This window comes from Rhinoraja longicauda, chromosome 5, assembly GCF_053455715.1.
Source record: "Rhinoraja longicauda isolate Sanriku21f chromosome 5, sRhiLon1.1, whole genome shotgun sequence".
Lineage (NCBI taxonomy): Eukaryota > Metazoa > Chordata > Chondrichthyes > Rajiformes > Arhynchobatidae > Rhinoraja > Rhinoraja longicauda.
In genome coordinates, this window is record NC_135957.1 from 42,648,428 (window position 1) to 42,661,541 (window position 13,114).

A 13,114-nucleotide genomic window follows, 5' to 3' on the forward strand; every position below is an offset into this window, starting at 1 on the left:
CAGGTGACAACAGGGTTCTGTTCATGAGAAATGTTCATAACCCAAATAGTTCTCAAATCAAAAATACAGCCACGAACTGTCTGCCTTCATTCTCACGAGAAAACATTTACCCGCAGTTAACTTTTTATAATTGGGAAAAGCAATGTATATTTGTGTGATGACAGAGTGGATGTAGAGAGGATATTTCCTCTTATGGAAGAATCTAAGAATCTATGATAAAAATAACAGGTCATCCATTAAAGTTTGCAATTTCTTCTTTTGGAGCATCATGAGCTTTGGAAGCAATTCCCCTCAAAAAGATATTGTTAGAAGATTCTTTGGCTACATTTAAAGCAGAGGTAGATACTTAAAGAGGGGAAGAAAGATGTCAACAGTTTGGCTAGAATACAGATGTGGTTACAGTCAAATGAGTTGTGATCCTATTCAATGGAGAACAGACATGCGCATGCGGCCTATGATTCCTCCCAATTCAAATGTTTGTATGTTAGTGACCTTCCTTGTCACACAAACTTTATATTTAGAGAAATAACAAGTGTAATTTTCATTTTGGGTGGAATTAACAATCAGGATCCAAACTGTGTTCATCAATGCAAAACTATTCCAATAATATTTTGGCTAAAATGCCTACTCAAACCCATTTATGTAATGACTAGTGAATAATCATCTATGCTAAAAATAATAATGCTTTGCGATATAAAATATAGCTCAGCAATTTTAAGTGCGTAAACATGGTTTATGCCAAAAACAAGCATTTCATTAAGATTATCTCACCTACCACATTAACTAACTTAATTTAATATATTTTAGATTGATTTAAAATATCGGAACTAGTCATTAATTTATTTGATGTATAGATAGATTTTTGTTGGAGATTAAGTTTTTTGAAATGGGTCCTTGCCTTGGTAGAAAGGTTAATTTTGAAGTTTTATTGAGGGCCCTGACATTAGCACAGAAGTACAGGGCGGCACAATGGTGCAGCAGTAGAGTTGCTGCCTTACAACACTTGCAGCTTCGGAGACCCGGGTTCGATCCCGACCACAGATGCTGCCTGTACGGAGTTTCTACTTTCTCCCCATGACCGCCTGGGTTTTCTCTGTGATCTTTGGTTTCCAAGATAATAAGCATAGGTTTGTAGATTAATTGGCTTGGATTTGTATACTTGGTATATGTAAATTGTCCCTAGTTTGTGTATGCTTATGCTAATGTGCAGGGATCGCTGGTCGGTGCAGACTCGGTGGGCCGAAGGGCCTGTTTCCGTGCTGTATCTTTTAAACCAAAAACTTCTAAACCAGTTGGAGAAATATAATGCTGTCTCATTAACGCTAGGTGCATGGTCAATTTATTTTAAGCCAGTCCCCAACAATCTTGCTTTGTAGTGAATCAATTATTCACAAAATGCTGGAGTAACTCAGCAGGTCAGGCAGCATCTCAGGAGAGAAGGAATGGGTGACATTTCGGGTCGAGACCCTTCTTCAGACTGATGTCAGGGGGGCGGGACAAAGGAAGGATATAGGTGGAGACAGGAAGATAGAGAGAGAACTGGGAAGGGGAGGGGGGGGAGAGAGGGACAGAGGAACTATCTGAAGTTGGAGGTCAATGTTCATACCGCTGGGCTGCAAGCTGCCCAAGCGAAATATGAGGTGTTGTTCCTCCAATTTCCGGTGGGCCTCACTATGGCACTGGAGGAGGCCCATGACAGAAAGGTCAGACTGGGAGTGGGAGGGGGAGTTGAAGAGCTCAGCCACCGGGAGATCAGGTTGGTTAAGGCGGACTGAGCGAAGGTGTTGAGCGAAACGATCGCCGAGCCTGCGTTTGGTTTTGCCGATGTAAAGAAGTTGACATCTAGAGCAGCGGATACAATAGATGAGGTTGGAGGAGGTGCAAGTGAACCTCTGTCTCACCTGGAAAGACTGTTTGGGTCCTTGGATGGAGTTGAGGGGGGAGGTAAAGGGACAGGTGTTGCATCTCCTGCAGTTGCAGGGGAAAGTGCCCGGGGATGGGGTGGTTTGGGTAGGGATGGACGAGTGGACCAGGGAGTTACGGAGGGAACGGTCTCTGCGGAACACAGAAAGGGGAGGGGATGGGAAGATGTGGCCAGTAGTGGGGTCCCGTTGGAGGTGACGGAAATGTTGGAGGATGATTTGTTGGATACGCTGGCTGATGGGGTGGAAGGTGAGAACGAGTGGGATTCTGTCCTTGTTACGAATGGGGGGAGGGGGAGCAAGAGCGGAGCTGCGGGATATAGAAGAGGTCCTAGTGAGAGCCTCATCTATAATGGGAAGCCCCGTTTCCCGAAGAATGAGGACATCTCTGATGCCCTAGTGTGAAACACCTCTTCCCGGGTGCAGATGCGGCGTAGACTGAGGAATTGGGAGTAGGGGATAGACAATATAACGCAAAGAAGCATTCTGCACTGTACTAATATCCAGAAAAACTTTAAATATTCTATCGACTACCTGGGCTGATAAAATGAAACTCTGAAAGCAGATACTCACTGTTTCATCGCACAAAACTTCTAACAATGTTTTAACTGTTTTCAATGAGATTTCTCCAGGTTTTCCACCACACAGTGCCATTGCTTTGTCCTCACTAGCCGAATAACAAATATTTTGGAAAATGGCATTCCACATCGATGATTTCTCTCCATTTCCTGCTTTTTCCTGGAAATTCCATGCCTGTTGATCTGTCAAAAAAAAATGTTTGAACAGTATCCATGTCAATTTTCTTCTTTCAATAACAACTCATGCTTCAACGTCAATGCATAAAATCAGAATAAGGAGCTGTAGCAAGGGCACTGACTTTCTGTTGATTTGCTGAAAACTGCAGGGCAATGCTGAAGATAAAGATAAAATCAAATTTGCGTTTTGTTATCATTCAGAGCCAGATTCACACCACTACATTCTTCGAGTTACGCAATGACTCGAAGAAAAAGGAATGAAGCATAATAATGAGACATTTATTGGGACAAAACCAATCTGGCCAATTATTGCGTACCCTGTCTAATAGTGACATCAAACAACATTTAAGAATCCATAACCTGTACATCAATGTGTGCTGCCTTGGCCGAATATGAACAAAATAGCTGAACGTCAAAAGTGACTCTTGTTACCGTTGGCATGGAGGCAGCTTTTTATTGACTGCAGCATTGAAGAGTTCCAGGAAAACTGAATCCATGGGGAAATATTTAAATGGTTGAATTGATAACTCCCACAAAGCCAATGGTGTGGTTATTAGAGGTCAGTCACTCAAGCAGAGGACGACTTCACTGCTGAATTTACCCAGAACAGTGAACATTTTCAGCTGTTTCATCAATACATTTTCCTTCATCAGATAAGATACAGGGATGCTTGCAGATAATGGTACAATGTTCCATTCCCTTCACAGCTCTCTGCAAACAAACCAGTAAATTACCGAATGCAGCAAGAGCCAATGGCCGGTCAAAGAGTGGCTATCTTCAACAAGAGAATCAAATCACGTAACTTTGACAAGTAGTATTACAAACACCAAGTCTCCTTCAATCAACAATCTGCTAGTCACTGTTGGCAAGAAATCTAACAGAAAACCATATAAATGTTTGAACAACGCAGTAGCTCAGACGCTGATTATCCTGCAACTCACTGCCTGATACCTCAAACACTTTCCACCACAGATTACAAGTGTGTCAAGAAATATTTTGTGCTTCCCTAAATGGTTGGAGCTCCAACATCAAAAGTAATGCAAAATCAATCAGGACAATGTGATGTGCATGACTGGTACCTCATCGGCCAGTTTAATTATTCATTTGCATTAGAGAGAATGAGTGAATTATTGAAAACTTCGCAACGAGTTTTTTTACACTGGGTTTTTACAACTGGGTTCTTTACAGGGTAGATGCTGAGATGTTTTCACAAATGGGAGAGACACAATTGGTTAACAGGCAAATAACCATTTTCTACAAAACAAGGAGATGGAGAAATTGGGGTGCATACAAATGTTTTCTCTCTGGAATTTTCTTCGCAGTTGACCATTTTAACTACCCTTCCCATACTGATCTTTCTGCCTTGGGCCTCCTCCATTGCCAACGTAAGGTGACACACAAATTGGAGGAACAGGACCTTATCGGAGGAACAGGCTTGTGTAGCTTACAACCCCTGGTATGAACATTGAATTCTACAACTTTAGTAACCTCTAGAAAGCCTCTCCCCCTTCCTCATATTCCCTATCTAGACTGAAGATAGTCATTGCTTACAATTATGCGGGGCAACATTAGTTGACCCTTTGCAGCTACTGACTGCTTACTTATTGAGGAGTTGTGAATGAATATCTTTACTTCTGATCAAATGATCAAACATTCTAATCTTGCCATCAGAAAGCTTCCTTAGAGAAAGACGGGTGATTTTTTTTTAAATCATTCATTCGTTTTGTTGTCAGTTTTCACAGAAGGAAACATCTTCAAAAACAAACCAACAATTAAATATATCTATCATATTAATTAGCTAATAAGCTACAAGAACATTATGCTTCTTAAAGTTAGATTCGGCTCTGCAAAAATTACCTTGGATATTTCGACATATGGGTTACAAACTGACTTTTATTTTCCTACCTCCAAGAATAACTTCTTCTGCAAGCTGGACCGCTGACTTTTTCTTCCTAGCGCAAGATACGATTGGTCCAACATTCTTCAAGAAGCATAGTTCTGGCATTGCCCAGGTCAAGCCCAGCTGTTGATTGTGTATCAGCTCATCAGCATCGAGGGCTTTTCTGACCAGATCCTTTGCCTCTTCCTCATTCATCAACCAAATGCCCTCAAACTTCTTTGCATCGACAGCAGCAAAATGCCTATTGAAGCAAAAGTACTGATTTTCATATTCTGAACCACTGGCAAAAAAATGTTAAACAGCAATAACATTTTTTAATAGTCTGGAAGATCAACAAAAAATAGACCTCTCTCTACTTTTACTTGGAACTTGTTAATTTTTTTTCTTGATCTTAAGTCAAAATGTACCTATTTGCACGAATGCATGCTAGCAATTTACAGAAATGTTCTCAAACTTATTTTCTATAATATCATCAATTTAGGTCTAAAAAACTCCTCTGTATAACTGAGATACTCATCAGACTTAATATGTCATTCTTGCCACAACCTAACCAAAAACATAATGACAATTTAACATCTCAACATCTAAAACATACATATAACTTCATAAATGGACTTGGTGTGGACAAAAGCTTATCATGTGCTCATCAGTACACATTGGTCTTAAATAATTAATCAAACTAATTGTGACTTGATGCTCAGGTGTGAGGCCAATTATGCCAAGTTAAGTGGGCAGTAATTTCTCCACATCACATTTCAACTCTGCAGCTTTAAAGAAATTTAACGACGTTCAAATATTGCTCAATTTTTTTTAAAAAAGGACGGCACAGAGTTGCTGCCTTACAACGCTTGCAGCGCTGGAGACCCGGGTATAATCATGACTACGGGTGCTGTCTGTACGGAGTTTGTACGTTCTCCCCGTGACCGTGTTGGTTTTCTCTGAGATCTTTGGTTTCCTCCCACACTCCAAAGACGTGCAGGTGTGTAGGTTAACTGGCTTGGTATAATTGGAAATTGTCCCTAGTGTGTGGAGGGTTGCCATCATGTGCGGGAATCGCTGGTCAGTGTGGACTCGGTGAGCCGAAGGGCCTGTTGCCTTGCTGTATCTCTAAACTAAGCTCAAATTTATGAAATATGTACCTAATGGAATTTGTCTTAGAGTAGGTATCTTCAATTTATGAACTAACTTTTCACTATAATGAATAACATGCCACTTTTCACCTGAATGAAAAGTGTACCAAAATAATCATAAAGCATTTTGCCCATCTTTTCAATTAAATAAAGTGTGCTTAACATGTGATCCTTTTGAAAATCAAGGATTGGCTGTATAAGTCTGACAAAACAACAAGCGAGGTCACTTCAGCAAATACTTGAATACTTTCCATTGAATCCTCATTGTCTTTTAATTTGTTTTCCTGTGGATCAGTGTACTTGTAAAGTCAACCCCAGACCCTACTCTCGAAATTTTCCAAACAAAGATGTTGAAATACATGCACTAATCATTATCAGTATAAGTATACTGATTTCATTCTCAAGCATGCGAGTGAGGTAAACAAAAAGCGGAAAAGAGCCAAGCGCTTGCGCGAGGCATACAGCGGGGGTCAAAAAATTGGAGATTTACACACAAAATTATTACTTTCAGGCGTCTTTTAGTGCATTTCAAAGTAAAAACGGACATTACAAAATAATGTGAATATGTCACTGTATACTAATAACATTTTGAAGTAAAGTCGCACATTAATTGCCCAAATCAGCCCAAAAAGGTGGTAATTGGCTTATCTGCTGTGTTTTATATTTTAACCCCGTCTTAATTAATTTAGTTATATAATCTTGCACAAATTTAATATTTACTCATTACAGTTCTATCACTGATTTTCTGGCACTCTTGGTTCCAGAGCTTTGCTGGTTTATCCAGCCGGCCAAGGAAGCTGGCAATGGGGATATGTAGGCTCCAGCTTGGCTGGAGTTCCAGAGCCCCGGCCACAGGTTGCAAATTCAACCCACCGATCGGCCATGGAAGGTCTGATGAGGTCGAGATTGGTTGCCTTGCCCAGCCGAGGTGCCACATTTTCAGGGAGACTTCCAGGGCACGGAAGATTTCTCGCGGAACCCCTAGCGACCTCTTGTGGCCGAATTGACAAATTGGCCATGGAAGTCCCGATGAGGTCGAGATTGGCTGCCTTGCCCAGCCTAGGTGCCACATTTCCAGGGATACTTCCAGGGCGGGGGGGATTTCTCGCGGATCCCCAGTGACCTCTAGCGGCCGAATTGACAAATTGCAATTATCGAATGTTTTGCTGAAAAATGTGAGGTGAAATCGGAAAGGCAGAAATGAAATAAGAAACCGGCCAAATTCAGAAGGGTTGGGCGGGGTGGACAGCGATAGAGTGGTACCTGTAGATGCAGCGTATTTAGGTTTCCAAAAGGTATTTGATAAGGTGAGGTTAAGAGGCTTGTGCTTAAATTAAGAGACCAAAGTAATGGTAAAAGTGTGTTCGTATGGTTTGAAACCTGCTTTCACACAGAAAACAAAGAGTTGGAATAAAGGGGACATTTTCAGACTGGAGGAATGTAACTAGTGAAGATTGCCAGGGATTGGTAGCTGGCCCTCAATTGTTTAACATTTACATCAATGCCCTGGAGGAGGGAACAAAGTGTATTTTTACCAAGTCTTTCAAAGATACAAAACAGGTGGAAGGGCATATTTTGATGTGGACCTTGTAATTCTGCAACAGGACATAGAGTGATGGGGCACAAACCTGGCAAATAGATTTTGATGTTTGAAATTACGAGGTCATCCACTTTGGTAAGAACTAATGTAGATTATTATCTAAAGGGGGGCAGACTGCAAACGAATAAAGTTTGGGGGAACCTAGGTGTTCTAGTGCAGGAACCACATAAAGTTAGCATGCAGATCCAACAAGAAGTTACAAGTCTATATATCGTTTCTTTTCTTTTTTTTCAATCCAATTTCTCCGTTGGGAAACGCGATTTTGGCAAAGTGAAAAAAGCGGAAATCATGCAAAAAGCGCGGAAAATGGATATTAAAAACGCAATCCACGGAAACGCGGAAAATTCACATGCCTGCATTCCAGACCTCTTGTATTAAGTGGCTCCCTGCCGTGAGCTGTTTGAACAGAAAACGGACTTTCTTCACACTGTTGCATTTTGTGATTTCAAAACTGCTAATAAGCATCAATAGTGGAGGTAGTTGTGAAATGTTCCGTTATTGCATTAAACAAACTAAAACCTATCAAAAAATGGTTTATCTTTAAATGTTAATATTGAGGATCTGGGCATACTCAACCATCCTAAATTCTTAATAGCTGTTGCGAAGGTATTAATGAGGGCAATGGTAAAATTGATTAAATGAAAAGATACTTCTGGAAACATTCAGCTGGGCATAGAGTAAATGTACAAAGATAAACAAACATAGCAAGGGAAAAGTGGGAGCAAGAGAGACAGTTGTATGGAAAGTCCCCTTTAATGGAGATAAAAACATTCATTTTCTTCTGTTATGTTTGAGGTAAAATTGGAAAGCGTGAGAACAGAGGTTAAAGAAGTGGTCAACAGAAAAGGTGATTGTGATCACCCGTGTCACAGGGTGATACAGCATGGAAACAGGCCCTTCGGCCCAACTAGCCCACAGCAGCCAACATGTCCCAGCTACACTCGTCCCACCTGCCTAGTTTGGTCCATATCCCTCCAAACATGTCCTATCCATGTACCTGTCTGACTGTTTAGTCTAAAAAGATCACCCCCTCATCCTCCTGCACTCCAAGGAATAGAGTCTCAGCCTACTCAACCTCTCCCCATAGCTCTGGATGTTGCCAGGACCCTCTAGTCGAGCTTGACAACATCTTTCCTATAAGACGGTGCCCAGAACTGAACACAATACTCTAAATGCAGTTCACCAACATCTTATATAACTGTAACATAACCTCTCAACTTATATACTCAAAACTCTGGCTGATGAAGGCCAAAGTGCCAAAAGCCAATCTACCTGTGACTCCAACTTCAAGGAACCATGCACCCGCACTCCTAGATCCCTCTGCGCTACATTACCTAGAGCCCTACCATTCATTGTGCAGGTCTTGCCCGTGTTGGACTTCCCAAAATGCAACTCCTCACATTTCTTTACATTAAATTTTATTAACCATTCCTCAGCCCACCAGGTCTATCGATTAAGATCGTGATGCAATTTTTCATAACCATCTTCACTATCTGCAAAACCACCCACTTTTGTATCACCTGCAAATTTGCTAATCTTGCCGTGTAATCTGCCGCTAATCTACCCTGTCCTCCAGGGTAAGGCAACAGCAAGGATAATTTTGATGTGAGCAAACTAGATTCAATATTGCTTGGTTAACTTTGTCAGTTGTAATCCAAGTATGCACATTCCATGGCATTGTCAGAACTACACCAAGTAAAGTGGAGGAAAAAATATAAAAACTTTGCTGAAAACATATGGGCGGCATGGTGGCACTTCGGTAGAGCTACTGCCTTACAACACCAAAGACCCAGGTTCAATCCTGACTACAGGTGCTGTCTGTACAGAGTTTGTACGTTCTCCCCATGACCGTGTGGATTTTCTCCAAGATTTTCGGTTTCCTCCCACACTCCAAAGACGTACACGTTTGTAGGTTAATTGGCTTGGTATAAATATAAAATTGGCCCTAGCGTATGTAGGGTAGTGTTAATGTGCGGGGATCGCTGGTCGTTGCAGACTCGGTGGGCCGAAGGGCTTGTTTCCGTGCTGTATCTCTGTATCTCAAAACCAAACTAAACAAGGATGTAGAGAAACCGTAGGAGAAAAGTTAGAGAAACTGACAGCTCCAAATGTACTGCAGTAAATTCAAGTCCCAAGATCCATCATTGAATGATTTAAGAGTATGTTTGTTCAGATCTGGAGATCAATTTTCCAAACATCAGATCAGAAAAGAAGATTGAAAGAGATAAATGGAACTCCTCTGGGAAAGGACAAACAAGTACACAAAAAAAACACAAATGCACATATCATCTTGTTTAAAAGTACAAATAAGTAATTACAGGATTTCAACTGGGATTTTGCAAACCTCATTTTCTTCTGAAGGTCCTTGTATAGATCCACCGTTCTCTTGTACTGGTCAGTTAGGGACTGGTTCTCTTCTCGATACATTTTCTCTTGTTTAGTAAATTTTGCCAAATGTCTGTTCAGAGTATCATGCAGCCTGTGAAACAATTTAAACAATAAAAAATTAATCAGATAAACCATAATTAAACTGAAATTCCCCCATCTCCATTTTCTACTGATTCAAGCCAAGTTCATTTTGTCATGCCAGAAACACTTTCCTCCTCCAATCTTATCATGCCCTAAATTAGGTAACCAGTTGTTTGCAGCTATTTATGATTCAAACACATTTGAAAGTTACATTGCTCATTAGAGACTTTCCACTATCCTTCATTGATCCTAAATTTCAGGGATATCAGAACAATATGTAATTAAGCAAAATTTTCAATGGAGGGTCCTATTCCCACTGAAAATTAAATCACTAACATTCGATCCCCGAGATAAAATGTCACCAAATGATACTTTACTGAAAAACATTAATGATATCACACCTAATATTCAAGATTAAAAAATAAATAAATCCATGCCTACACATAAGAGTACATTGTTTGCTTTCATAACGTTTCATTTTGCTTTAAGGCTCCAAGTTCCCGAAGAAAGATGCCCACTGTTGCTTTTACTAACTCTAACTTAGTAATCTAGAACACTTTACAGTATTTCCAAAGTTTGAGGAAAGGGGGGAGAGGAAAGGGGGGAGAGGAAAGGGGGGAGAGGAAAGGGGGGAGAGGAAAGGGGGGAGAGGAAAGGGGGGAGAGGAAAGGGGGGAGAGGAAAGGGGGGAGAGGAAAGGGGGGAGAGGAAAGGGGGGAGAGGAAAGGGGGAGAGGAAAGGGGGGAGAGGAAAGGGGGAGAGGAAAGGGGGGAGAGGAAAGGGGGAGAGGAAAGGGGGGAGAGGAAAGGGGGGAGAGGAAAGGGGGGAGAGGAAAGGGGGGAGAGGAAAGGGGGGAGAGGAAAGGGGGGAGAGGAAAGGGGGGAGAGGAAAGGGGGGAGAGGAAAGGGGGGAGAGGAAAGGGGGGAGAGGAAAGGGGGGAGAGGAAAGGGGGGAGAGGAAAGGGGGGAGAGGAAAGGGGGGAGAGGAGAGAGTGCTGTACCAATGCAGGAGAGGTTTGGGCCCAATGGGTCCGCTTGACCCAGTACTTAAAGTCACTAAGGATCAATAATCGTACATCATATAAACCAATATGATGTTTAAGTCCCCGATGTAGCTATGCGCCAAGAAAGATTTTATTATCCCTACTGCTAACTCCGTTTGGATCAGTAGAAAACGATACCAAAGACCTACTTGGGTCTTCCTGGCCTTTACAGTTAAATATAATGTGAGGCACAATATTTACCTATTATCCTTCTGAAAAGCATTATAAAACAATCATAATATGAAAATTCAATCATAATGTGAGAAAGATATTACTCAAAAGTGCTGAGAACATGGAATTTGCAATAGGCAGAGAGATTGAAGTCAAATAGACCATTTAAGGAAGCCAGAAAAACACTAGGAGGGGAACAGGACAAATGGTCTGAGGTGGTAAAACAAAGACTCTTGTGAACCATTTACCCCCAGTGTACACATTTTGTATTGAACAACCTGCTTCAACGCTATAAAATTCAATGTCAATTTAAATGTAACCTTGCAATTTTCCTCTTCTGTTGCATTTTGGTTATTGTGTTCTCCTCATCGCGTTTCTTCAACACCTGGAAGTTATATTCAAGTTTCTCTTGATTTAGTTGATACGTAGCTTTCATCTGCTCCAGCTGCTGCTCCAAAATCTAAAACAAATATTGAAGATCTGAAATGATGCCACATTGTGCACGGCTGACAGATGAAATGCTAGTCACGTTAACTGATTACGTATTTTTAATTGTGAAGTGGCTAAAAGGCATGTTCTAAGAAATGAGAGACAAATATAACTCAGTGAGTATATGAATTATTCTTTGTGAAGAAAACCATACTAATTAGGAAACATTCAACTTCAATCCTATGGTCAATGTGCTTTATTGTCACGTGCAAATTTCTCTATGATCTTCTGATTTCAAAACATGAATATCCATGGAATTTTGCATGGATTATTAGTATATTTAGGTTGGCTATATTTATCCCATTCCTCAGCATGTGTCAAATTCCATCCGAACATTTACTGATTGCATAATTGCTACCATTTTAGATACCCGCTTGCATCTAACGTTTAGCATATCCAATTGCATGATGTGAAAGTAATTACTTTACCCACCCCCCAGCAACCCTTCAACCCTTCCACCTAAAAGAGCTGCTGTTACGCTCTATATTCAAGCACACAGTGTGGCAGTGATTCCGAAGGACTGCTTGTTAAGACTCAGCAAGACCTGCTCCCTTGGGCCAGATACACCACACACTTGGAGGGGGGAAATACTATAAACAATATTTGCAGGAAAGAACTACAGAAGCTGGTTAAAATCGAAGGTAGACACAAAATGCTGGACGTCTCTGGGGCGAAGGAATGGGTGACGTTTCAGGTCGAGACCCTTCTTCAGACCAGTCTCAACCCGAAACGTCACCCATTCCTTCTCTCTAGAGATGCCTCTTTGTCCTGCTGAGTTATTCCAGCATTTTGTGTCTACCGAGAAACAGTATTACTTGTTTATGTTAACATAGCACATTTTTCTTTCTCCAAAATTATTTTCTCTACCTGCAAGCCATTTTGATTTTAAAACAGGGTTCTTTAAATGTGCTTACATTTTTTTTAAATATCTCTCATAATTTACCAACATCCCTAGGGGGATTACAAACACAGAAAGAAATTGAAAACCTTTGTTAACTGGTGTAATTACCTTTGCTTAGAGGAGGGCCAAAGTCAAAAAGACCAGAGAGAAAATACATTAGATGCATAACAGTAATTGGCATTGAAAGGAAGTCAAGCCACACATCTCGCAGTTGTAAAGGACAGTGACATTATATTTTGGATATAATACTACTACAACCTAATATAAATATTGAATATACTGCTCATGGCATATAGACTGCTTAAACAGCTTTTTTAGTTGAAAGCATCTCCTCCTTGGTTGGAAATGGAAACCAATGCTCAAGATTTTGATTATTGACAGCTGAACTCATAAGAGTCTAAAGTCGTGAAATAAATTAGTACTTGAAATATAGATTGATACAGTACAATTTTCCTAAATTGATGGTACCAGTAGATAGGGCCAAATGTTTTGATTTAAGTTGAGGTCTCTAAGGGTTACACTCAATATCATCACAATATAAATATTGCATGACATCACCCAAGAGCCTAAATTAGCATAGAGCAAACAATACAGTAGACTTTGCATGGTCAGTAGAAAGACATTTTCACATCCATGTACTCATTAAGAAATAGACCCATGGTAGTGTACAGCAAAGGAACAAGCTCTTCGGCCCACATCGTCCGTGTCAACCATAATGTCAAATTAAACCAATCTC

At 40.8% G+C, this 13,114-nt stretch overlaps 1 protein-coding gene across 1 annotated transcript in view; it reads right to left on the minus strand.

Annotated features, from left to right (window-relative positions):
- drc1 (dynein regulatory complex subunit 1 homolog (Chlamydomonas)) overlaps window positions 1–13,114 on the minus strand; it is a 51,180-nt gene that overhangs the window by 16,991 nt on the left and 21,075 nt on the right. Inside the window, exons 8-11 of the mRNA XM_078399350.1 lie at window positions 11,309–11,448; window positions 9,652–9,786; window positions 4,583–4,818; window positions 2,496–2,683 (exon numbers count right to left, since the gene is read on the minus strand). Of these exons, the coding sequence (XP_078255476.1) occupies window positions 2,496–2,683; window positions 4,583–4,818; window positions 9,652–9,786; window positions 11,309–11,448 (699 nt within the window). The remainder of the gene's footprint in view (window positions 1–2,495; window positions 2,684–4,582; window positions 4,819–9,651; window positions 9,787–11,308; window positions 11,449–13,114) is intronic.